Source organism: Ambystoma mexicanum, chromosome 8 (genome assembly GCF_040938575.1).
Source record: "Ambystoma mexicanum isolate Mex_15411 chromosome 8, UKY_AmexF1_1, whole genome shotgun sequence".
Lineage (NCBI taxonomy): Eukaryota > Metazoa > Chordata > Amphibia > Caudata > Ambystomatidae > Ambystoma > Ambystoma mexicanum.
In genome coordinates, this window is record NC_090929.1 from 359,426,785 (window position 1) to 359,454,507 (window position 27,723).

Sequence of the window (27,723 nt, forward strand, 5' to 3'; positions counted from 1 at the left end):
ACTGCCAGGACCTTTGTAAACACCCTTGGCGCCGAGGCAATGCCGAAGGGGAGTACATTGAATTGATAGTGCCTGTCCTCTATCCTGAACCTTAGGTATTTTCTGTGGGCTGGCAACATTACAATATGAAAATATGCATTTTTCATGTCCAGTGTCGCCATGTAATCCCCCCTGCTTCAACAGCGGGATTACTTCCTGCATAGTAACCATACAAAACTTTTGAGGTTTGACAAATTTGTTTGCTGGGCGCAAGTCTAGTACAGGGCGCATGGTGAGATCCTTTTTGGGTACAAGGAAGTACACTGAATGAATACCCTTGTTTACCTGAAGAATAGGGACGACTTCTATGGCGTACTTGTCCAGAAGTGCTTCCACCTCTTGTACCAGGATTCACAGATGGTACGGCGTCAAGTGTCGTGCTTTTGGCGGTCTGAATTGCGGCGGTCGGGCGAATTCTATGCAGTACCCGTGGGCGACCGCCTTGAGAACCCACTGATCTGACGTTATCCCCTCCCATGCCGAAAGGAAAGATGTTAAACGCCCCTCGACCGGGGTGACATGGGATGGGGCCTGGATCCGCAGGTCATTTCTGACCAGAGGTTGTGGCCCGCCCTGGGGTTGGGACCTCTGCCTCTACCTTTTCCATGCCGCTGTCCTCTGGGTGGATAGTTGGCAGGGTTGTTGGATGCCTGTCCTGAGTTCCAGGTATTTCCTGTATTATACTGGTTCTGTGAGGAACGGGATTGGCCCCAGTGGATCATTTGCTGAAGGGACTCTAGAGTCTCATGCTCTTTTTTGGCAGTTTCAAGAGCATCGGCTACTGCCTTACCAAAAAGGTTGGTCTCCTCGACAGGCTTATTTATAAGAGCTTCTTGGGTCTCCATTTGAGCAGAGTGCCTTGTGCCAAGGATCTTCCTACTGTCTCTGCAGCATCCAGGGTGTTCTTCAGCACATTCTGGTTGATCTGTCTGCCTTCGGACACAATGGCGAGTAACTTGGTCCTTGCAGGCTTTGGCACCTCCTGGAGACCTTCCTGCAGTATGTTCCATTGCACATCAGCATAACTGGCCGAACAGCGTGGTGTTATTTGCTATGCGCGTAGAAAAGACAGCCGCTATGGTTACCCTTTTTCCCAGAGCATACCGTTTTTTCGACTCCTTATCGGGTGGTGCTACTCCGGTAGACAGGGGCACCCTCGCCTGTTTTCTGGTGGTGGTGACCACTAAGGAATCGGGAGTAACATGGCTCTCTCTTGATGTAGGCAGGGTCAGTAGGAGAGGGGCGAAATAACTTTTCCACCCTCGGGTTTACTGCCCTGGATTGGGCTGGTGTGACCAAGGAAGGTGCCAATCTCCTTTTAATTGAATTCAAAAGAGGAATGGCCTGGCTGGATGGGGGCTTTTCCTTAAGGATATCCTCAACAAAATCCTATTCTGGTAAGGCCACCTGGGTGGCAATTTCAAAATGGTCAGCCGCCATTCTCAAGATGGCATTGAACGCCATCTAGTCGTCCACTGCGGAAGCTTGATGGGCCGGAGTGAAGGGAGGGGAATCCAAACCAGGACATCATGGTCCTGGGTGGGAGTAGTGAGTGTCCAAGGTTCTGCATCAACCTGGTGGCCATCTCCTCAGTTCCTCATAGGATCCGCCTGGTCATCCACATTGTAGCCTTCTAGAAAGCTAGTATCTTCCTCTTGGTCATATATGTCCTGATATGTGACCATGGGGATCTCGTCATCAGAGAGGATGCAAGTGAAATCTTCCTGAGGAGTTTTCAAAGTCCTTTGAAACTTAGGTACAGGCACAGAGGGAGGGTCTTCCCGAGGTCTTTTGGGGGTAAGATTCTCTGAAAACGAGAAAAACCTCTCCAACCTGTCCATACACCCTTCACATGTTTCTCTAGTCCATGTAGATGAGCTAGAAGTGTCTAGGGGCGGAAAATCTTAATGTTCCTCCCTATGGCGTCGAAATTTGTCTCCAATAGAGCTTGACAAAGGCACTGGACTCTACGTAGTGCTTGCGAGTATCAGGGTGCTGTGGCACATCTTTTGGCGCATCCCTAGGCCGCTCTTTGTGCTTCGTCACCTCTTTCGACTTCTCCCTCAGCCCCACTGCCGAAGCAATGCTATTGGTAATGTTCTGCGAAACGGGGCGATGTGCCGGCTGACTTGAAGGCCTAGCGGTAGATTTCTCCCCTACCGGGGCCTTAGGCGGCGCAGGAGAGTCCACTAGGGGCACTTCAACAGTCGTATGGGTTTTGGAGTTAGTGCCCTTTGACTTAGGAGGCCTAGTCTCAAGACGCTGCTGTGGATGCGGGGAAGGCTGCCGATCGTGAAGATCGGCGGATCCCGTCAAAATTTTCAACGGGTCCGTTGGCGCTTTCGCCTGCTTCGACAGTACCGTCGAAGGTTGTGTGCTTAGTGTTGTGATCCTGTACGCCCCTGTCGCTGGGTGTTTTCCCCATAGCGTGGCTCATGTCAGACCTGGCAGGGTCGGGGACTGGCGTGGCAGACTTAGTACCGTCCACCGTGAGGTCAATGGCGTCCGACACGGATGCCTGGTCATTGCTGGTACCCCGTCACTTTCGGAGGGTGCGGCGGTGGGGGAAGAGCATCCAGCCTGCAACATGCCATAGGCCACCCACTGCTTAACGCGGCACTCCTTAAGTGTCTTGGGGCATAGGAGTTTACAAGCCGCGTACCGTGCTTTGTCGTGGTCAAGGGGCAGACAGTTGTTGCACTGACAGTGCTTGTCCTTCCAAGGGTATCTGGCTCTGCAAGAGGGGCAAAACCTAAATGGCCTCCTTTCCATAGTGAAAGGCAATAAAAGCGATGATAAGACTTAGGGAGCAAAGAGGGGGAAAGAAGAAAGGCATACTTGAAAGAATATAGCCACCCCGACCCCACTCTCCCTACTGTGTAGGCTGGCCAGAGTGCCCGGCCACGTGGACGGCTTCGCTGCCGGATCGCAGGGACGAAAGGCCTCCACAGTCTTCGGCGTAGTACAGGAAGCACCGTCAAAGTGACTTTAAGGGGATAATCAACAAAGTCAATAAATAAGGTAATAACAATATCTCTTATGGAAGAGCTCTGCAGTAGGGCGACCAGTTATCTGGGTTGAAAAAAAAAATCTGAGGGACCTCGGCGCACAAGGGATTTTGGGTACACTGCATGTCACGATAGGGATAGTGTTACAGACACGCCTATGCCAACGTCCCCTTTGAATCCTCGAAAGGCAAGATGCAATACTCTCTGGTTACCACTGGATGTCAGACCATATGCACAGCATGTCATTCTAAGCAGATTAACAAGCATCAGAAATGTACTTATAGTTTTAATATAGATACACCTGTCTGGGAGTGATTTATAGTTTCCTTTACTCTGTGTGCTCATTGAGGTCTTTCAGTGACCCTCACCCCTCCTGAGACCTAGTCTTGACCACCGCCAATGCTACCTTGATTGGTCTGGCTTGTCCAGAAGGTTTCCCTGTTCCGAGAAACTAGGCTGGCCTTCTGAACCTCTGCCCATCAGGTCAGAGTTCATAAATCCATCTTAATAGGCCTCATTACAAGTGTGGCAGTCTGGAAACAAGGTAGCTGGTAGACTTACCAGCACCCTTGTTTCCGGACCGCCAAACTATGAGTCTGCCTGCCAGGGCTGCTGCGTCCGAGAGGTCTGACCCTGCCAGGCGCATCGGCCCCAGTAGGCTGAGTTGTCACGGAAGCACCAGCACTATTAGCAACGGTGCCGGTGATTCTGTCTCCCCACTCCCATAGAGTCCCGTATGGGACTCTATGGGAATGGGGTCATACGAAACTGGCGCCTGACTTCCTGTGCCGCCGGGACTTGTAATGTCCCGGTGGCACCGGGAAGTCAGGAACCGGATTCAGTGTTACGGGCTTGGCGGCAACCGCCAGTCGCACCAGCGGGTTACTGCCAACCTCGTAATGAGACCCATTGTCTTTCTGAGGGTTGTTCTGCAACAAAGTATTAGTTGTGAAGATGTTAAACACTTCTGGCACAGTTTTACACGGTTCTTGCTTCAGCAATGAAAGTTTTTCAGGATGATTTGTTAATATTTCAAAATATATCAATAGTTCTACTACTGCTTCTTCAACAACCACTTGCTTCCACAATGAAAGTTTGTCAGGATGATTTGTTAACACCACTTCACAGGACTTCATGAACTTGCCCTTCATCAACTTCCACCTGGTTTACATCCATACCAGGGCTACGACTTCAATTACACCTGGTTTACTCCCATGCCAGGACTACTACTTCAAAGTTCTCTGTCTGGGTATACTCCCTTGCCCAAACAGGATAAAATAATATCACAACCTTTGACCTGGTATACTCCCCTGCCAGGTCAGCAAATTACAAACAACCACTGCATCTGTGGTTAAGATCAGTTTACAACAACTTCATAATGTCTCTTGCTTCACAACACCAGGGTTTAAGCAATGCTCCAGGGAAGACAAGATTCACATTGGTGCTCTTTAGTACACTTTTGTCATTTCCAAAACATATGCAAGTTATGCTCCTCTCCTTCTCAATAACCTTTACCAGAAGGGCCGCCTTCTTGCCACTTTTGTTTCCCCACTTCTTCAATAACCATATACAGACAACGATATGGTGTTATTCTGATTTTTCCTTGGCTCTGCCAATATGGGTTTATACCAGCTTCTGGTATAAACTTCTTCAAACATGGGCAATAAGCTTGACACACTCTGGGACTTTCATTTGCCCCCTCCTGACTTTGGCAATGTTTGTTGGTTTTAGATTGCCTTGATCTAACTTTCCGTTGGCTTGGGTAATGGTAGTTTACATTGGGTTCTAAAAGTATTGACCCCTCTTGTTGCTCGGTTTTAAATAAACTTGCATGCTTTGTCGCAGTCAATTGATTTTGACAAAATATGGGTTTCTCTGCTTTCCGCCAGCTCAGTATTCAAAATTGCCTTCTTTTGTATTTCTCTGGTGTCACAATAGCTTGGTGAACTCACCAGGTAAGACGTGCACGTCCATTTCTCCCCTTGCTCCCAGCTGCTCCTCGCGATCTGGAAATCTGCTACTTCCAGCCTGCCGCTGCCAACTCCACTCGCACACAGAGCTTCCTCTGCTACAAAGGCTCTCTGGTGCACAGCTGCCACCAGAGACAACCTTGTTGCGGGGGAAGCTTTCCAAACCTTTGCTTCCCCCTGCACAGGCTCAGCAATTCAGGTCTCCAGGGCACAAGGTCCTTTTCCGATGCTTCACGCTGCGCAACCTCTGCAATTAAGGCTCCTGGATGTGAAGACCCACTCAGGACCAGATACTGCTCGACACTCGACAGTGGTCCCAGACTCTTCTTTCTCCTCTAGTCTCTGCTTCTGCTGCAACATGGAGAGCTCACAACTCCTTCTCCTACGACTACTGCTCTGCTTCTTCTTTCTCATGGCCTGCACTTGAGGGGACTTTTTAAGCCTCCCTGTCTCCCTCAGTGAAGGTCATTCTCATTGACAAGCTGTACTTTGCAGTTTTGTTCCTATTCAACCCTATTCTTTGTCCCAGTACTTTGGGGATTATGGGACTTGGAGTCTGCAATGCAAAAATCAGTTTTTATGACTTGATTTTTGATCTCATGCTCATTTCCATTCCCAATAATATTCTCTTCAGGAATATCATCAGGATCGGAAGATTTGATTTGATGAAAAAAGATTTTTCGAGTTTTTATTCACAGACTCCTTTTCTCTGTACATTTGGGAGTTAGTTCTATAAGTCTCCATGTTTTTAGAAGGGTTTTCATTTCTCCCAATGCCTAAGGTTTTATGAATGTTTTCACACATATTAAGATGTTCAACTTGGGGAGCTAAAAGATCTTTCTGACAACAAGCCATTACATATTTTGGAATTGAGGAGATGTCTTCCAGAGAGGAAGACAAATACAGCGTCTTACCCAATGGAGTCCTCTTATGCCACTGGGACCTCTCTCGTCCCAGGTGATCCTCCCGCAGAACACCACCCCCCAAGATCAGGATCAAAAAGCGTCAGCCTTTCCATGGCCACCTGGGAGGAGACTTTAGGTAGGGTCTTTGTGAGGACTCCACAGGATTCATCACACCTTGCTAGCAGTTCTTTTGAAAACACTTGTGGTCACATCACTATAGGGTTTGGGGGTGGGGAACACTTATGTTGTGTCGTGTTCGTGGGGGCTCACTAATGCTGCAGACTGAGGGCCAGACTCACTACTCTTTTGTAACCTATGTTTATGATGTGGGGGCTGTGCAGCAGCTGCCCCTGCTAATTGGAGACATGAGGTTTTGAGATAGATGGAGCGGTTGTGGGGATTACCTGTACAACACCACCAAATAACTTGTGACACTGCAGGTGGGCATCGTGGGTCCTCAGAGCCACTCAAGAGTGCTACAGGCGGGTTACTCAAGGTGACTTTGCCACACTGTTTAACACCCTTTGCTGAGTCAGGTAATGTTCCCATAGGTGGCAAGACCTACATTTTAGCACAGACTATTCATCCCACATCTCACTCAATGAATTAATGGAATAAATATGAATAAACCACTAATAGGTTTTTCTCTGTGGTGGAAACGGGGCTGTGTCCATTGAGCACATACGGAAGACCCTGGCTTGTAAAATCCTCCAAGGCGCTTATAGTATTTTATAAACCAGCCCTCCTTACCAGCCTCTTGTCTAGCCCAGTTCCTCTTGCGAGTTTACTGGTGGCCTGGCCCTGCCTCTTCTTCCTGGTGTATTAGAAGATGTGCCTTGGCCACAATCATGTGGTTCTTGTCAGTTTTGCCCCTTGTCGGTTTGACGTTGCAACATTCCTTACTAGATTCCATCAGGCTGGTTTTTCCTTTTCTTACCAGCCCATTGCTTGTCTGGGTGCTCCCCTCTCTCTCTCTGGACCCATACCAGACTGGGCATACTTATCCGTCCCATCGCTTGGCAGTCTAGCTTCTTTTCCAGCTTTGTTAAAGTTTGACCTCTCATATTCCTAATTGACCTCTTTAAAGTTTCAGACTATCCCACTTTATCAATTGTCCTGACAGTCTGCATCTACGCCCCTTGCCAATCTGGGTCTACCGGCCCTCTACAGGCTGGTCTTTCATCCACCCTTGAAACCCTTTATCACACTTCAGCGGCCCATTCCACTCACCCATTTTCAGTCAGGGCTAATCTATTACCCTCCCACACACTTGTTTGTGTTATCCAGGAGAAATTATGGGGATGAATGCACCATTAATGTTTTTGTACCACAATGCTTTCTGTTTTTTAAACTCATTGTTTTAACATTGCACCCTCACCCAGACACCAGATACACATTGATTTACCTGGGCTCACAGCCAGACCAGTCACAACCAAATGGTGCCCAAGGAATTTTTGCGATGGACCAGATTTTTCATGCACCTCCCACATATTCACCATCTTATCCCGGGATGCACTGAAGAGTCTGTTTGAACCAAAGACAGAGGCAACCTGAAGAACATGGGAAACAAATACATCAAAATGAATGTTTCTTAACCTTTCAAACATACAGGTTTGGAGGGATGGGCTGCTATGAAAATATGACACACATAGTGCAGTACTATTATTCAAACAGCTCACTAGCAAGGCACATTGACAGAATTATAATTAGTCTTTACCTTTATCCCATAGTAAACCCTGAAATTGAGAGACTGCAACATTAACAGAGCTGACTGTAATCAGGTGCTGGGAGGTTGCTAGTATAAATACACTCCAAGAAGCTATGTTAACATGCTATGGATAATTAGTCTTTACCTTTATCCCATAGTAAACCCTGAAATTGAGAGACTGCAACATTAACAGAGCTGACTGCAATCAGGTGCTGGGCAGTTGCTAGTATAAATACACTCCAAGAAGCTCTGTTAACATGCTATCGTATGGTATTGATCATATACAGTTCATCACCTGACATATGTATGCCATTTTGGCACTTTGTGCACTGCAATAGAAGGGCAGGATCTGGGGTGGTTAGTTGGACAGCAGGAAGGCATCAATAAGTGCTTTTGCTAAAGTGGTGATACAAGGCAGATTTTGAAAATGGTGCTCCGCTGTCGATAAGTAACTATGAGTTAAGAAACATGTGTTGACGTGTCTGTTGTAGGGTGATTGCTTGATGCAAGTAGGTGTCCTGAGAAAGCATCCTTGTCTATGTGGGTATAAGCATTGATAGGCTCAGACTTGCTGGTCAGCGTGTAGTGGGAAGGCTAAGAGAAGATGGGTGTTTAAGGTGTGTGTGGGAACTTGTTATATTTCAAGGCTTGAGTGGCATTAGAGGTGGTGGGCACCTGTGTAGAGGCACGTGGGTGTTGGGGACAAGGGTGAGAATTAGATGTTAGTTATAGAATAAAGTGGTAAGCATTACATAAAGTTGCAAACATTGGGTGGCATAATATGTCATAGCATGTTATTGCAAGGCATAACTTTGCATTCGAGTTGACGTAGGGCGGGTTTGAAAGTTCATGGGCATGTGTTTATACACATATTAAAAGGAGTCAGGGCCTGAAGTGCACAATTCTATAGCTAAGAGACGCAATAGCACAAGAAATGATTTGTGGGAGGCTTGGCTGTGCCACGCGAAATTGCAGATGGAAAATAATGGAGCTGAACAATTCATAAAATGAACAATTCATAAGAAAGTAGTAGTTGTATCAAGGGGAATTGAGCATGGCAAGATAGATCAGAATTACTCTGCATCACCTTAACCCTTGGTCATGTTAGAATGTTCTGCACATCTGTGCTCTTAAGTGGTCTGAATCCTGTTTTTTCTCTCATCCAGTAGCTCACATGCTTAAAGGGTAGGCTTGTAATTGGGCTACAGCTATTTTCTCTATGATATTGGCCAGGAATGTGAGGTTGGAGACTGGCCGAAGATTTCAAATGTCAGTTGTCGTACTGTTTGTTTCTTCATGAGAGGTGTACTGCTTGCTTGTTTAAGGGGGTCAGGAACTACCAATGAAAGGAGAGAAGCATTACAATCATAGGTTTGTAATGGCCGAAGTTAATAGCTTGATGTTTGTTTTGATTATACCAGGAGAGCACTGGTTATATAGAACTGCAGAAGCTTAGCTTCTCCACCAGTATGAGGATATCAGATTCCTTAGTTGGTTTGAAGGATAATAGATGTGATTTTTACCTCATTTATAACTTGGTGCATTCTAGGTATTCATGGAAGAGAGGTAATGGAACCTTGAATCGTGAGTTGTTTTCTCATAGGTAGGTCACCATTTTCTCTGCAGAGTCTTTCTTGTATGAAGTGATCATCTTGGGAAGGGTTGGACAGTGCCCTGGACGTTAGAAAGAGCCCTTTCAAATGTATTGGTGCTTCAAAAAATTGTGCTTGAATAATATTCTTGTTTTCTGTGCTGAATGCATAGTTTGTATGTTGTAGCACACATCTGGCAGTCTGGCACATCGCTAGCATCATAAATTTTAATGTCATTATGTTTTCAGTGTCCTTGTGACCTTTTGAGTTATGATATGCCCTGGTTAAACCACTTATCTTTCTTGGATTTTTCTTTCTTCTTTTTGAGGAATGTAAATGCTAGTGCTACCAAGGTTCATCCTACTACATAATTTAACAAGTCTGGAATTGTAGCAGGGAAATGGGCAGGTATACGGGTGCCGGCTGATCAGTGAAGTACTCGCCAAAGGTTTCTTTTGTTACTGCATGGCAAGGTCTAAAATAGTAGCTTATGCCAGGTAATCATTTCTGGCAACTCTTCTGGTTGTAAGGGTTTAAGTTTCACTGGACAGCAGATGGTGGTTACTCCAGAATTGTTTGCAGATGTTGGGTTTTGTGACATCCAGATTCCAAACAAATATCCCATCTAACTGATGTCCACCTTTATGGGTGGGCCAGAAGCTTGATCCCTGAAGTACAGAAGTGACAACATAGTTTAAAATGTCTGTGCACTTTTTTTCAGTGCACTCTAGCCACTCACCAATGAGGAGTATTTTGTTGGTGGTATTCTGGAGGTTGGTCAATGCATGTTGCCACTGTTCCTAAGATTTGTTACCATTACCAGGAGCGCAATATACCACAACTAATGTTACAGTGTTATTAGCATTCAGGTCACATGCGGAAATAAAGGTTTCAAATGTGGTACATTGTTTTAGTCAGTCAGTAATATGTTAATTTTGGAAACTGCAGTCTATTAAACGTCTTGCAGAATGAACAATTCATAAAAACATACCATAATAAAATGCAAAAAATACATTAAAAAATTAATCTAAAAATCATTATCGTTTTAGAGTGCAAGTGTCTTTACACAACTTTCAACAAGCTTATAAATACTCATCATAAGGGATTTTTCAATTTCTTTCAACTCAAGCACTGTCCGGTAGAGGCTGCACCATAGAGGGTGGTGGGTGATATAATCATATTCATTTTTGTTGGAATATATCCCATACAAACATATACAGAATTCAATAAATGGCACAAAAACAAACCATAGTAAAAAGTTATCAACAGTTGAAAATTAATAAAACACTGACTTTAATTTTAACATCAGTTTTCTCCTTTCCAGATTGTTCTCAAAAAACACATCTGTACACCTAAACACTTAAGATTGTAAAATGTTTACATATGACTTAAAATCATAAATCGTAGCTGGATTACTTAAGGCGTTTATCTTATTATATTGACCAATATTCAATCACATTTCTACTTCAAGCAATACGATTACCAATTAAATGTAAAACCCTCCTGCATTTTAAAGATTGGTGGACACTTCAAACATCACTTGGTTGACTTTGCTACAACTACGGCCATAATATTATAGGACCCAAAAAGTGGGTTAAACCACATATTTCTACGCTGTGTGCATGGTGGGCAAAACAACAAAAAGGGGGTAAGATCCTCGAAAATATCAGTGGGAAAGTAGAGAAAAATCTCCTGCTAATCATGACTTGCTCCATTTGGCTATGAATGATTTCAGTGGTAAGATCCCTAACAGGAGACACATACACAGACTTTTTCTATGGAAGGTTTCAATGAGATTCAAATACGGCTAGTGATTTTACCTTGAGATAATAGTTTGATTTGAGACTCAGGAGCTTACATCAACAAATTGCTATGAGGAACCATTCACCCTACACTTCTTTTAGAACTCCTATGGTGTGTACTTTGATGGAGGTGGTATTTTCCCACAGGGTAAACAAGACCAACTTAGTAGGCATCATCTTGGCATGCCCAAAACTAGAGCTTGAACATGTTTCAGGACAGAATAAGCAGTAGTGCAGTATTTTACCAAATCTGGATAAAATCCAAACCAAGACCAAAACATGAGTCAGCGGAGCCTGGCAAATATTCAACACCTTTAACACCAAGTGACAGTTTTAAAAGTGTATCTGGTGTGCTTTTTGGTACAGCAATAAGGGATTTTAAGATGTTGCTCTCTGTTCAGTCAAATTCTGCTATATTCTTGTAGCCCCATTTCTCAGTTTCATTAAGGAGAACAGGGTGGCCTTGGACTTGATAGATCTCTAACGTAGGAGTTGGAGTCTGAACTCCAGAACAAGAAAGTGTTCATTGCCCCTTCCTTGTGAGCAAGAATTGAATATCTTTCCCCCAATTATGGAGGAAAAACTTTCCCCCAATTATTATACTGCTCTACTTGTTTTGGGGAATCATTTTGTAATTTAATGTCTAACCTTTTTCTCCCATTAATTTTGCACATCATGCACTTTGTTCTATGCCTGTTCATTGTCTTGCCTCTCTATAGGCAGGCCCTAGAGAAAAAGTGTCCACCAGTTTTTGTAAGCGTGATAGAATCTTGGAAATATGTCTGCAAAAAAGGCTGTGTAAAACATTTTCTCCCCCTGCCCGCCGATGCGGAGTTGATATAACCCCCTCCCCCGATGCTGTGTTGATCTACCTCCATCATTGTTTTTCTCGATCAGACAGTTAATATACAATTACAATAGCAGAGATGCCAATAAGCATCAGTGCTAACCCTATTTTCAACAGGAAATGTGTTGGTGCTGTGAAAAACCTGTGTCTTTTCCCCCTTCCTGCCGAGCTGAGTGGAATGTTCTTTCAAATATAACACCTTTTCCCCATCCTACCAGGTAGGATATTTAGCAGCTTAACCCCACTTTTCCTGACATGAACACTTTCCCACGGACAGTTGATAGTGAGCGACAACGTACTAGCACCAGAGCTGTATACCTGACATGTCTCAACACCATGGTCAGGCAAGATCAGGCAATTACTGATTATTACACATACCGACTCCCATCACACTTCCCCACACGGATAAAAGGCGGAGCACGAAAGCACACTCTGAGCGAGTAAAAGCACACAAGGAGCCAACAGTTCCACAATGGCGATTTAACACAAGGAGAAAGGCAGCAAGACCAGAGAGCGTTGCAAGGAGGGAAGTACTCTTCACCACACAAAACCACTAATTTCACGGGCCTTGGAATGTGAGAAGCGTAAGACCGGGAACTGAAGTTGAGCAAACCTATGCTGTGCATCAAAGGTATCCGGGGGGTGCTCCCGTGTCGGTAACCCAGGCCGGGAGGAATGATTGCTGCCGTGGTACTGTCCTTGGCTCCTGCAAGAAAGCCGCACCAGTAACAGCAGCACAGCGGTGAGTCGGAGAAACTGATACGAAATCAGATTGTGTTTGAACCAAGGTTGCAAGCTACAACAATGTATAAAGAAATCCACAAAGAACAGTGTTTGAAGCGCATGTGATGAGTGTAAACTAAAGGAGTGAATATACTTTGATACCGTGTACAGAGTGGTCTGGCGCCACGTGGGTGCTCATTAGAAGGTCTCTGTTAGGCATCCAACTGAATGGCAACTTCATTGTAAAAAGGGAACTTTATATCGAAGTGGTCCTGCGAAAGGTAATGCTAAACCCTGTGCACATTCGAAAGTCTTCGATAAGTATAAAGTGAACTGCAATTGGTCTGAGCCTGGCTGAGGGAGACTAATTTAATGTGAAGAAAGGTTCTGAGGAGGATCCGGGGTGAACCGCGAGTCACGCGAGAAGGAATATTTTAGAATCTTAAAATAAAAGGTATCTGAACCCAGGAGAGGGGTATCCACTGCAATAGAAAAGGGATCTGAGCACAGCTGTGGGGGATCCAGGGTGAGACACCCGAGCACATTGTTATAAGAAGAAAATAACTTTCTGTTTTTGTTGTTTGTACATCAGGCCCTTTGAATCAAGAGACTATGATGAGAAAAGAGACTTGAGCGCAGAAGGCCCTGATGCTGGAATTGGAACTGTATCCTCATGTCGAGGAAGCCAGAGTGTGTACTTGGCTCGAGTGAACCGCCTTGCCCAGTCCTGAAAACATGGGGAATGGAGGCCCACAGCCCAAACATTCTGACTCATCATTTTGTGAACACTTTTTTCTTTTGCATGAACATTCCCCACACTATTTGTAAATTAGCATTAAGGATTGGCAATAGGTTTCTTAGTATAGGCCCTTTTATTTTGACAAGACTCCACCAGGACTGCATTGTTATTAATTGATGGTCGTAACCTGCTCCCATCTGTAGATTTCGGTTTAGATAGGCATTTTTCACCCCTTTGTGAAAGTTCAATGAACACCCTTGAACTCTGGTCACTTGTGTTTGTCTTACTTCAATATCATGCCTTCCTTACAGTGCACTCACCTCTTAGCCCATAATGCACAGTTACATTATGATCACAAAAACAAGCATAAGGAGATATAACAGAAAGATTTGGTTTAACCTGCTTACTCTTCATCAGAGTCCCGCTTGGAACTAGGAGATAAAACACCATTATCCATTGTTCAACTTTTCAATTTATCGAAAAGTGCCTTCCTTAAAACTTTTGGTAAACTGTTGATATGGGAGTTCTGCCTGTTGTTGGATGTGGACATCCAATCACCCTTATTAAACACAGGAAGAAACTCTGCATCGAGTCAGCTACAGGGAATTTACCTATGCAGAATCACAGCATTAAGCAATTTACAAATAAAAGGTAGAAAAGGAGTATGGGAGTCCCTCTACTGAGAACGAACATGGGTCAAATACCCTGTTCTATGAAATTTCTTCCACTCAGGTGGTTCTTTAACCACGCTTTAACTCACTGCACCCTTCAGAGAGGAGAAAAGCCATTTTCATATAAGTCATTGTCCCACCCACAAGGGCAGTCCAGCACCGAAATGCTAGGCAGTTCTCCTCTGAACAAGAGTACCATCAGCAACCCCAGACACGTGTTTCGGCCTTGTTGGGCCTCCTCAGGGAGGTGAAGATGAGCCTCTCTAAATCACAGTGAGCAAAGGGTCGACGTCTGGATTATGCTTGGTTACTTAGGGTGAAACCACATGTTTTACAAAATAGAAAAGGAGTATGGGAGCCCATCTACTGAGAACCAACATGGGTCAAATACCCTGTTCTATGGGATTTCTTCCACTAAGGAAGGTCTACAATCCAGGCTAATGCATATGTGGACCCCTTGCCGACTCTGCTCTAGACGAGCTCAGCTTTACCTCACTAAGGAGGCCCAACAAGCCCAGAACACGTGTCTGAGGTTGCTGATGGTACCCTTGTTCAGAGGAGAATTACCTACCATTTCGGTGCTGGGCTACCCATATGGGTGGGACCAGACTAATATGCAAATCGTTATTTCTCCTCTTTGAAGGGTGCAGTGAGCTAAAACATGGTTGTAGACCCTCCTGAGCAGAAGAAATTCCATAGAACAGGGTATGTGACACATGCTTGTCCTCAGTAGAGAAGCTCCCACACCTTTGCTTAATTTACAAATAAAAAGTACCCATAGTTCCAGGCCACTGATGAACGGATCCACATCTCTTTTGGCACTACATAGCATTTAGTGTATCTCTATTTTTAAATACAACTTGCATCTTACTATTTACTTGATATATATACTATTAGAGTGATGATTTTCCACCTCGCTTCCCGAATATGATGACTGGAAGTGGTTAAGTCAATCTACCTCGGGACATTAATGACCAAAATCACAGTATTCGTTGTCGCATCCATTCACACTATTTGGCAAAAAATCTCTTATATTGACAGTATTCACAGCTCATTTAAGGTGCTTTAGTTTACTCGACTGTTGTTCACTTTTTTCTTTTTCTAACCATTAATCATAACCATTAATCGTATTTGTATTGTTTTTAATATTTTTAGGACCTTCATTTTCGCACTCATGCACTCTGATTCAAATCAGGTATGTTTTGTAGGTATGGTGCACCCTAAGGTTGTAGCATATGGATAAATGATGGTTACCACATTTTTATGAAATTGGTCACAGACCACTGGTCTAAAAGGGGAATTAGCTTAGCTTAAACCACTAGTGACATTTTCGCTGAAAGTGCATCAATACAGTGCAAACACTTGGCATTATTTGAGAGCTCTCTGTCACAAATGCTTGTGGTTCCAATATCAAGCTCTGCCTAAGAAATGGTGGCGCCAAAATCAGATGGAGATGGTCAGGATCCCTCTCATGTCTATGAATTACCCTGAGATCCTCTGAGATCTTCCAAGAAATAAAATGCGAAGAAAGAGTCAATAAAATGATGTGGGTTTTTTGTAGAAAAGGTTACGTGCATGGGGACTCACCAGGAAGTCTACCACTGCATGACCGGAATGTGCTTCACAAAAACAATTGCCCAAAGTTAGGGTATTTTTTATATAAACATGCACGTAAATCGCAGAATGGGGGAATACCACATGCATTATTTTCCTCCCTGAGCAATACATCTAACAGTCCCTCGATTTAGGCATTCATACCCCTGCAATGTGTAAGTAAACATCATTCATATTTATCAGACACCCACTCAGAGGAAATATCTTAGAATTTAAAAGTTGATTCATGATCTTGTCCCAAAAACATTTGCTACCATGAGAGACAACCTACCATCTAGTTCAGGTTTAATGATCAATATATCATTATATCATCCTTTTGAGCGACAGTAAAAATGTGTCCATCACCTGCGGGCAAATGATTTTAAAGACACATGATAAAAGACATCCAATCAGTGTCATTGACCTTACTCATTAAGTCAGCCATACTCCAAGACAGTAAATGTACTTGACAGATAACAATGATATTGTTTGACAATGGATCATGATACAGAGGGCTGGCCGCCAGCAGGAGACTTTTATTTCAGTCCAGGACGATTAGGTAATTTTTTACTTCAGATCCTACAGTGCTTTTACTCTGATTGGTAATGTGCCTCATGGTAGAAGATGCCACACTTTGTTTACTTGTATTATTTATTATTATGGGAAATTACAAAACAGATATAGTTTATTCCTATCAGACAGTACAAAGGGGGGGGATGGTCTAAAATGCAACGCTAAAAGACCCTTTACTAATTAAATCGAGAAGGAGGAAGGGGTATATAGATCATGATATTGAATCACATCAACTTTGGCATTTGTAATGATAAACACCTCCTTTTATGTCTGATCCAATGTAGGAAGTTATTATTTAAAGTATCATCAGATTCCTTGATTCCTTCCTTATGCCTAAGAACTCCCAATTGAAAGGATGACTTACTTTTGCAACTGTCAGAAGTAAAATGTGTCCTGCAGGATTCTGGGGCTGCGTGCAGACAGTGATCGCGGTCCCTGCACCTTCAGGGCAGAAAACCTGAATGCATATCCACAGCCTTTGCAGTAGACCACAGATTGCCATTATTCCTAAATTGGAAGACCAATCAAGTGTGGCGCAATTAGAGAATACTGGTCACTGCAGCGGCATGCCGGGAGGTGAGGGGACCATTTGGGATTCAGGCAACCCAAAGGCAAAGATGGCACCCTGCTTACTTATAGCCTCATCAGGGAAGCCACAAGCTAATTAATGACCATTCTGAGTTTTGTAAGTACACCAGAGTTCAGTTAGGTGTAAATGAGCCAAAATCTGTGAGCCAAATCCTGAAGTTCTTGCAGGTGTACACACTCATGTGCTTTGGCAGCTCAATTGCCTGCCATCCCAACTTTAAAAGGGGGCAGGTTTGCCTGCCACCCAGTGTCTAAAAGGGGGCAGGACCCCTGAGTTAGTGTGGGAGTTTGGAGACAGTTCGAGAATTTGAGACAGAGCAGAGGAAGTAGTAGAGAACAATGGGAGGAACGAGTGTGAGAAGGGCTGGATTAAATAGAAGGAGGAGGAAAGGAGAAGTTAGGAGGCATGATGAGAAGAAGGAGGGATATCAGATGAGGTAAGTGGGAAAGAAAGTCCTGTGGAGGAAGGAGGAGAAAAAAATTAGGGAGAGGGAGACATTGTAGAAAGGAAACACCATAAAGACGAAGAGGCTGGTGGAAGAAAGGAAAGGAAGGGAAGCATCAAGAGGGAGAGAAAGTTGTCAGGTGGCAGGTGAGGAACAAGATCACAAAGTGGGAGGCACTGACGCAGGGAAATATCTAAAGGAGGAAGAAGGGACATCAGTTGGATAGACTAGAGGCAAAACTCCCAGAGGGTATGAAAGTCATCAGTACAAGGTGGAGAAGGCAATGGGGGCAAGGGTCAACAACAATCCACCGTTTGGAATGCCAATAAGGCCAGGAGAGAGAGAGAAGAGAGAGGAGAGAGGGGGCGAGAGACAGGAGATAGAGAAAAGAGGGGGGAGGGAAGATGGGAGAGAAGGGGCGAGGGGGGATAGACGAAGGGAGAGAGGGGGAAGAGGGAGAGAGAGAGAGAGGGAGAGAGAGAGAGAGAGAAAGAGAAAGAGAGAGAGAGAGCACTAGTAGGAGTAAGGCAGAGTAAGTCGAGCCTAACCTGGAAAAGACTTAAAGACACTGGGTTGAGACAGTTGAAATCCTTGTGACCTGGGCCAGAAACGTGGCAGGGCACACACCAAAACAACCTTCAATATGTGTACTAGTGGGAGGCTAGTTGGTTGACATAGACAAACATGGTGGAATTGCCATGTCCAACAATAAATCTAAGTACTTGCCCAGTGGTCCAGAGCCATTCAGTACTGAAACGGAGAATCCTGTGGGTACTGAGAACAGGAGAGATCCCAGAGTTCAAGCCCTGGTGTGAAGGATTGCATTGGAGAGTGCCACAAGAGGTTACCCTTGACAGGTGACTATAATGGATGATGACCTGACAAGTTACGGGGAAGTAGATTGTCTCAAATATGAGGGCATGGAAATCAATTACTAGGTTACGTTTGTATCTATTACCTCTAGCTGTGAATTGAGTGTCCTGGAATTCACATATTGATTCTAAATGATGTTGCGATAATGTTTCTGAAGAAATTAATATGCATGTCCAGTTGTTTTGCCATTGTAAGTAGCTCACATGGCATAACGACTTAATTCTATTGAGAAAATCATTAGGATTTAGGCAATGTGGTGTGGCATATTTTTATTTGGTACTCATATGTGATGTCTGCTGAAGCCTTGCTTGTTTTATCCCTGGGGTCTTCAAGAAAGAGTGTTTAGGAGATTGTCTACAGTGTAATTTTATGTCATTTGTAGTGTACGATTTTAAACAATTTTGGAGGGCTTATAATGATGATCGACTGTTACTATTGTACTGTGTGGTTTAAATACATTATATTTGGAGAAAGAAAATGTATACTACTAAGTAGAATGCGAAAGGCAAGGGAATAGCTAAGGTCCAGGAAAGCCAGCCTGTGCCCATAGAATTGTGCAACCTATAAGGACACAGGATACAGACCCTAATGTGTCCAACTTACTGGCTTGGGAACACAGTGTATTGAGATGCTATAAAACTCTTTTTAATCATCTGGCATCTCACAGAACCCAGCACAAGGATCTGAGAAGCTCTTGTTCTTTTTTTTTTATCAAAGAGAAGGCCTCCTGACCAGATCTGTGAATGACTAGGTTTGAGCTGTTGTTGAACTTGTTGTCCAGGGGGCCGGCTCCAACACAGACCAGCTCTGATCCTGAAGTATATTTCCTGCCCTTATCGGTTATTGCCCTCATTGTGTTGACAGAGATATGGGCATCCTTAGTTCTCACTTTTCACTCCTTCGTCACCTATTTTGTTGCTATACAATTTCCCCTTGAGTCCTGTCAATCCACTTTTCCGTCGCACCATGTATATAGGACTTGTCGGTCATCGCATTTTATGTTCTCTATTGGGAACCATGATTTTGTAGCCTTAAAAGACAAAGGTGTCTAGGTTCCGTAAGGGTGCAGAAGTATGAGTAAGACACAGTGGAGGCATAGTTGTTGGCAATCACTTTTATTGAGGAATAAAAGCAAAGAAAAGAACACCTATCTAGCCCTATTTCTAAGAGGGGTTGCCCTGACTCAGCAAAACTAAGGAAACTGTCAGAATGTAAAAGAAAGTAAAAAGTCCACTGTCCTGTGTCTAGACCTATTTCCGTCCCTTAACTAAGGAAAACCGGGTATCTCCTTGGCCCAGATAGATTTCACCCTTCTGTTGGGTGATATCTTAATGTTCATTCTGGATAAGGTAACAAAAGAGTTCTTCTCTGGATAATCCATCAAATATGTAGAAAAGAAAGTCTCTTCAGTTCTATTTACAGTTCGCACTGTTAGGGTGGTGGAGTGTCTCCGTCCCCCTAACCTTCTCAGGCTTCTCGCAACTAGCACAAAAAGGATTGATGGGGAAATGTCTTCCTTCCCCTTGCCTTTCTCAGGCTGTCTGATTCACAAAAACAAAGTTCTCAAATATCAAGGGGAATGTCTACATTCCCCTGGCCTTTCTCAGGTTCACCAACGTGGCAACAAGTCTGGTTCACTATCCTCATATTAAAAAAAAATGATCTTGGTATAGAAGCTGGATTAACACACTACAACAAAAATGCTTACACAAAATATATATTTAATTTCACTAATTATATCACTATCAACATCAGAATCAAAATTACATGGCTACTGTACAGAATCAATCTTATCTAAAACATCTATTATTTGTCACCTTTCATACCCACTCGTACCTACACACATGCAATCTTTCACCAAAGTATATGGTACATAAGAAAAACAACACAAAATCAAGTCTCTCTTGTCACCCTATATATAATGTAATGTTCTTTGTTTTGCACCCTTATTCCTTCGTGCTATGCATTTAAGTCCAATGGTATTTTCTCAGAGACTGTCTACATATGTTTCGGTCAATTCCAGGCCTACAAATAAGACCCACAATATTCTTGACCTTCACGACAAAAAAACAAACAAACAAGAGTGACCGTCTCTTCACTCTCGCAATGACTATTGGCGGAAGATGTCTTCAACACATTCACACCAACAAACAAATAAACACAAATTTTATAGCCCAGCCTCATTTCTTTTCTACGGCATATTCAACTTATGCAAAACAACCAAAAATGATTATGAGAACTTGCACTCACCTCCAAAATGCAATTGATGGAGGTGGGGCAAGTGCTGGGGGTAAGTCCCAAGTGTTTGAAGGAACTAAATTTAGAAGTTCAGACAAGCCCACTTCTATTTTATGTAATAAGCGGCACAAATGAGGACCTAGGAAGCAATAGAACACAGAGTCAACCTGTAAATCCATACCATGGACAATCTATCCATATACACATTTACTTTGTATAGACCGACATACTTATTCCTGGTCTTGGTCTGTATTTTCACTTTTAGTGTGTGCCACTATGGCAGTTATTCAGCCTTACTCTGCACACAACTGTCGATATAGCATCCACCTGCAAGGTAATGTAATACCTCTCAGTCTAGGCCCATGTCACATCATAATGCCTAAAAATACGCCTCAACGACGTAATCCGTGGACAATCCCATTCATAATGGTGTATTTATAAAAACTCACCCTCAGTGAGCTTTCCACTTGTTCAAAAAACAATTTGTATATTCATGATGGCAGTGTAGTCCGTAGTACTCTCTCCGAGTCACGTACACACATATGTTTCAGCACTGTATCTGTGTAAAGCAAGATATTCATGTAGTTCACTCAGTGTCGTTAATATTGCACATAACAGTTCAAATCCGACATTCCAATATTTCATTGCTATCCTATTAGTGCACCGGTCCTACTCGGGTCACAAGGATTCACATACAAACCAATTTCATCAATGGAACCCAGCAAATGCCGATGAGATCCTCCCACTGAGTACCACCCCAGGGTGACTATCGGGTAGTGGCCTCACCTCCCTGGCCTCATGAGGAGGGGCTCCCCTTATAGGAGCAGTGACAATACCCTGGGATTCGTCACAGTTCTCAGTGTAGTTTGATGTGAACCTCGTTTACGTAATAATTAGGAAGTCTGGTATGAGTTTACTGGTTAGATAATGAACAATTGTTGCATTTTTATTAGCAGATCTGGCATTTAAGATTCTATGCTAGCGGGGCTCAGAGCTCAGCCCCACTCTTGTGTTCTGGAATCAGGGGCCTTGCTGGCCATTTCAGATTTGAATCTCTTATACCAACTGAATGAAGCTGTGCTATTTGTTTCCCTGTTGCTGATGTCTCCTTTGGTGCAATTAGTGGCTGTTGCTATAACAGGACTTAAAGTCATGCAGTCCTCCTTTTTTGGGGGGGGTTTGTGGTTTGTAGAATGCTGGTTGCTGCATTCAACACACCTTCAGATGTCGGCACGTTGTACAGTAATCTGCAGTATTAGTATATAGGACTCCTTTGTGGAGGTGGGCAGTGGAGTCTTGCAATGAAGGTGGGGCTTGCTGAAACTGCTTTATTTGTTGAGGCCCTGCCTGGATCACGATCAGAATGTTAAAGTAGAAGTTGATGGTGATTGTGTGTTCTTTGTAGCTTGGGTGCTTGGCCCTAATTCATTCACCCCTTTGGATGACCGAGGCAATTATAACATCATAGTACATTTTCAAAATAGTATTCCAAGTTGTAGTGTGCAGGGAGAAGTGCATAGTGTCGTGGCTAGGCTGGTTGTTAACTTTATTTTGAATCCCCTTTTCATGAATGACTGGCAGCTTGATTAAAAAGGCACTACAAACAAAGGACACCGATAGGTAGAAAGATGGTACGTTCCGTGGAAGCATTTCTCCCCATCTTTTCAAAGATTTGAGTTTTCAAATAATGCTTCGTTTTTTTGTCTCTGAACCGATTACAGTCTTATGTTAAGTCTTCCAAACTTTTTCCAAACCAAGGCCCATTGAGATAACAATTTCCTCAAGATCAGACCACTTGCTGGGATACTATAATTATAATACACATTTATCTCTTTCCAAAGATGGGTAGAATGGATACATAGAGGGTCATTTTAATGCATTCGAGTGCAAACGTAAGGTGCAGGGCATTTTCATGCCCTTCCAAGGAGTAGGAGGGGTACAAAATGAAGTTTTAATCTCTGCTTTCTATTCCACCTTCATCTTGGCAGAGCACCTGGGTTCATGCGTGCATATGATTTTCATGATGTTGTAAAGCAAGTCGATTGTAATGAGATACACCTCACATTTACATTTGGTAACTAACAGAAAGCTTCCATAGGAATCCATTACAAAATGCTGCCTGAAAAATGTAATTTGCAGGCAGTGATTTCTTTTTTGTGTGGAAAACTAAGAGTAAAGTAAAGAATAAAGGTAATTTTGCCTCGATTTACTCTTCACAATTACACTCCCCTTTGTAAATGATGAAATGACATGCAGGGGACCAACAACACGTAAGGTCCCCTCCTGTATGTGGTTTGCATGTCTCTTAAAATGAGCCCCATTGTTTTTGGAATGGTTGGATAGCCAAGATGGATATGTATACTGAACCAATGGATGCACATATTGTTACGATGGATGGGTGGTTGGTAGGAGTGACAATAGATAGATGGATTGTTGGGATGGACGGTGAGATAGAAAAGTAGAATGGACAGACAGAAGGAAAGGATAGAGCAATAGAATGGATTGATCGAAAAGATGGAAAAGACTGACAAGATCAAGTGATTGAAAGGCATAATGGATAGCTAAATGTATAAATTAGAAGGACATGTAGGAAGGATTGATAGAAGGATAGAAAGATAGATATGGATGACATACAGGTAAGTAGAAACGCATGAGATTAAGAGGAAGGTTACAGTGATGGATACATAGATACAGACAGAAAGGAAGATGGATAGGACAAGTAGATGGATGAATGGGAGATAAGAAAATAGGAAGCATTAATGGGACATATAAACAGAAAGATGAATAACTAGAAAGAGGCAACACGATGAGGAGATGGGGATCATCAAAGAACTCAAGTGCTATGTGGGGGATGACAAGGTAACATTTAGAACGCTGCACTCAACAGAAGAGGATGAAAAGTGAAGATAAACCAAAGTAGGATTGTCTCTGCAAATGTAATGAGGGCAAGAGAAATGGTAGGTGCTGTCATGATGCCTACTCCCGGGAAGCCAGTTCAGGGCCAGCGTCCCCGAAAGCAGACATCATGTCCCCAGGGAGGGACCCAGCAACCCCTTATAGGGGCTCTTTGGACATTGTCCTGGCGCCTTTGGCGCCACTCTCATAGAAGGCATCAGTCCTGGCACCATAGGCGCCAGGCTCATTATGGGAGTGCTTGGATGGACTTACCTGATGCAGACCATGCTGCCGGATCCAGACCTCCTTGAGGCCTGAAAGGGACTATTTTACCTATGGGACTATTTTACCATTCGGGCGTGGCTGAGGAAGAATACTTACCTGGAACTACTTTGGGGGCTATTTAAACCACGCCCAGTGCTTAATTTGTGCCGGTGTTTGGCGGTACCCAACACCGGGAGAGTTTTTTCCGGGACCGGCAGGGACCGGCACTCTGCAGCTGCCCTTGATCACGGGCACGGCTCGCTGTGCAGCAGTGCCCAGGGGATGAAGGCATTCATGAAAGAAAGTTAACACGTAAGGGTTAACTTTCTTTCATGAATGCAATCGCTCGCTGAGGCCATGCTGACAGTGCCCCAGCTACCCGCCAGCGTGGCGCCAGCCAGGAGGCAGCCGTGCTCAGTTCCCTAATTCGTGGGTCAAAAAGCTACTTGTCCTGCAATTGAAGTGAAAGAAAATGTTGCCGTTCTGAAGAGAACAGTAGTTAGCTGTTAATTGCTCTCCGGTGGTGGCTCACTTTTATTTTAAAAGAACAGCTCGTCGCAGGCAGATAAGCAATGGCGGGGAGCACTGATTTAATCACTAGATTAGCAGAGAAAGGCGTTTCTGCAGCGAACAACAACAGCTTGGGCAACTTTCTGATGTACAATTAAACGTGTCCGTTTAGAGCAATCAGATTTTATTGTCCCCGCCACACCCCCGCTGACGAATAATCACTCGCTTGCGGTTGTGATCGTTTAAGGGAAGCATTTCTCCTACTTGTCCTCGTAACTTCATCATTCTTGGGTAATTGGCCTTTCTGAGGTGAGCACTTTTCTTTTCTCCTTAAAAAAAGTGTCTTTAAAGTGTGGAGGGCCCACAGACTGTGCGTTTAATTATTGTTCATATTTCATGTAGTCGGCATGAATTCCGTTTCAGAAGAAAGTGATTTACCTATCTTAAGGAGTAGTACTGGAGCTAGAGCTTATGTTTTCACCCTATTTTGGCTGTCGATTTACATGCATAGAGTTTGGAAAACGGCGGATGGCCCAACTGGCGGAGGCGTTTCAGAGCGCCTCCCTTATTCACAAACAGCTGCACAGAGGGTTTTTGGCCCATCGCTGCAGCGGCTGCTCGCCTGGCCCACACCTTTTCTCCCAGGGCCTGTCAGTAGCCAGGCGCACACAGGAGAAGGTCTGCGCAATCTACTGCCTTCATTTTAACAGCAGATGGACACGCTCATGGGTCATGTATCTCACGTTTCTACTCTTCATATAAAAATGTGGCTTAAGCTGCCTCGAGGAGCTAGGCGCCTGTGGTGGCACGCACGCTGCCTTAAGTGGTACACATGCTTGTCTGCATTCTAACCCCCACTCCCAACCTGCTTGTTTCTGATATTTCTGATATTCATTTTATACGCCCCTTATTCCAGAAATCCACGAGTTTGTAACACCATTTCACCCCCTCGTCCATGACATTGTCCATGCACAACCAGGTTTCACCAAAGCAGCTTGTGAATAAAACGTGTAAGCGTACGGGCGTCATGCCAACAAACTAGCCACGTCACTGAATGATAGGTTCTGAAAACAGTGTATGTATATGGTGCATTTTCTGTGGCGTATACACAGAATGAGGGGCTGTGGGATACTAATGACCTTTTCTCAGTGGGCTGTGACTTGCCATAGAAAGAGGCTGTTACTGGTAGCGCTTTCCATTGTACACTAATGCCTGCCCAAGACCCAGGCAGTAATACAATTTAAGGCCTAAAAGAAACAGAATAGGGAGTGCCCTGCTGTGACTTTACCTCAACATTATATCAGAGCCCTTGATGAGTGTCAACCTGTCAGGCTAGGGGAATGACCTAGGGTGGCCTGCGAGCCCTTGATGAGTGTCAGCCTGTCAGGCTAGGGGAATGAGACAGCACAACGTTAATTCCTAAAGTGGCCTTTGTCCTTTCACTTGCTTCCCACAGATGAGCCTGTGCTGTGTTTTCCTGGAATTTGCCTTGGCTTTGTGTATGGAGTGTCCAATTACTCCACGCGGAAAATGGGTTTTAACGTCCCAAACTTGTGAAGTCTTCCTGTGACAGGCTAGGGGCCTAATGAGTCACACGCAATATTTGTGAGCATAACCTAAGGCTAGGGAGTTTGTGACGTGGCCTTTATAATTAAGGAACCTTTGAAAGTAGTGCAGCCTATGTAAATCGAAGGTTGCCCCAAAACACAGCCGGGTTTAAGTTTTTGCCCTTCCTAAGTCTACTTGTCCTAGGGGTGGGCACTGTAAGTTCTCTGTTGCAATAGTATTGAGGGGGCTTCCTCCATGTCCTCCATGTCAGTAGTTATGGCCGCCACATTTGTGTAACCTGCAGGTCAAAAGACAATTCCAGTAAAATAGCTAAGAAGGTTAATGCACCTGCTGTAGAGATTTGGATGTAGCCTGATTGTCATAGGTTCTTATCCCTGTAAAATAGCTCAGGATGTTAGCATGCCTGCAGCAGAGATCTCTGATTAGCCTGCTGGTGATTGGGTCCAATCCCTGGATGATAGCTTGGCAGGTTCATGCGCCTGCTGCAGATGTATGTGGCCTGCAAACTATAGACTAATTCCAGAGAGACAGCTAAGTAGACGGTTGTGCCATACTGCAGTGATCTGTACATAACCTGCAGATTGTACATTTAAACCCCAGCGGTTAACTTTTGCCAATGCTGGTTCATAACAGGAATTTAGTGCAACAAACTAATGCAAGGACACGTACTGCTCAAGGGGGTGCCTGCAAACACGGAGTGACAAGAGAAAAGCCCATAAGTGGTGGGTGGGGGTGCTAGGTGTGCAAGAGTACACACATGCTGCTGACACAAAGAAGGGAGCACGCCACGGTGCTCCTGCACCTAACAAAAACAAGCATTGGCAATGCCAACAGTTTGGGCTTTTGTGTAGGCATGGGAAAGGCACTTAGGCACAGCTGTTTGTAGCAGCCAGGTGCAAAATGGTACCTTGGTATCTAATAGCACTGACTGGCAAAAGCTTAAAACCTATGCACAAGCCAGAAATGTTGGCTTTGTGTGTTTATAAATGGAATGGCTGGAGGAACTGCATGGTAAGACATTTTTACTATACCAGTAGCGTGTTTACAACTCCAATTTTAAGCCATTAACTCTCAGAAGACTGCTTTAAACAAACACTTGCAGGCAATTCCAGTGCAAAGTTTAATGATAATGAGAGCTCAAAGAGTTCCCGTAAGGAGGTGTGCCCTTCCCCATCCATCCCACTACTAGCCTGTGCCAGCAGTTGCTGCAGCGCCAAACATGTGACATGGAGCAGCAGCAGTGTGATGGGCTGGTGGTGGGCCGATCTAGGTCTAGTACTGAACTGGGCTGGGCCGTGTGCCGGCACTGCGGGCCGCGCCGGCACTGCGGGCGGCGCCGCACCCGGCAATATGGGGCCAATATTTTTTGGGCACTGGCACTTATTTTTTTTACAAATTAAGCACTGACCACGCCCAGACAGCAGCTCACGCTTCGCGTTGTTCTGCATCTAGCAGCTGGACGCTCACCGTGTCTGCTCCTGCATCCTGGCTCCAGCCACGCCCGCCTGCAACCTGGAACACCTGAAAAGGAAGGAAAGGAGAGAAAGGTGAATAATTGAACTTTACCTACCTCCATCCGGAGTCCGGAACCATCACTCCGACGATCCTGAGAAAAGACATTATTTTTAGAAGCGCATCGCATCGCTCGCTGCAGCGTCGCGTTCCACTCACCTTCACGAGGTGCCCTCAGGCTCTAAAGCGACCATTGGCACCATCCGTCGCCTTTCAGCGCCTAAGGAGAAAAAGAGACAAAACAAAGGTGAGCGAAGGAACAGATTGAGGAAGGCCTGATTCTTCCACCTTAAGACTTACCTGATTTTTGTTGGGACAATCTTTCCACACCTCGGGTCGGCGCTGCTTCTTTGGTACTGCCGTACGCCGGCCCCTAAGGGGAAAAAGAGACACGCATTAGTGGGTGAAAACAAGATCACTAAGGGAACCATCCATCAAAAAGACTCACCAGAGTTACCTTCGGCGAATCCATTCCTCTACGCGGATTCTTCATCCTACATCTGAAATAGAGAAAAGGACAACGGACAATTAAGGCTTGAACTTTTGCAACTGAATACTTACGGCCCCATATCGGAAAAGTCAAGCGGAGTTGAATACTCACCAAACCCGAGATCCAGTGAAGTAACTGGAAATCAACGCGCCCCTGCATCGGAAGCAG

General features: G+C 44.4%; 1 protein-coding gene across 2 annotated transcripts in view; it reads right to left on the reverse strand.

Annotated features, from left to right (window-relative positions):
- The window catches only part of WDR31 (WD repeat domain 31), a 607,423-nt gene that overhangs the window by 220,684 nt on the left and 359,016 nt on the right, over positions 1–27,723 (reverse strand). For both annotated transcript variants that reach the window (XM_069609820.1, XM_069609821.1), the window contains exon 5: positions 7,328–7,472. In XM_069609820.1, coding sequence (XP_069465921.1) covers positions 7,328–7,472 — 145 coding nt within the window. The remainder of the gene's footprint in view (positions 1–7,327; positions 7,473–27,723) is intronic.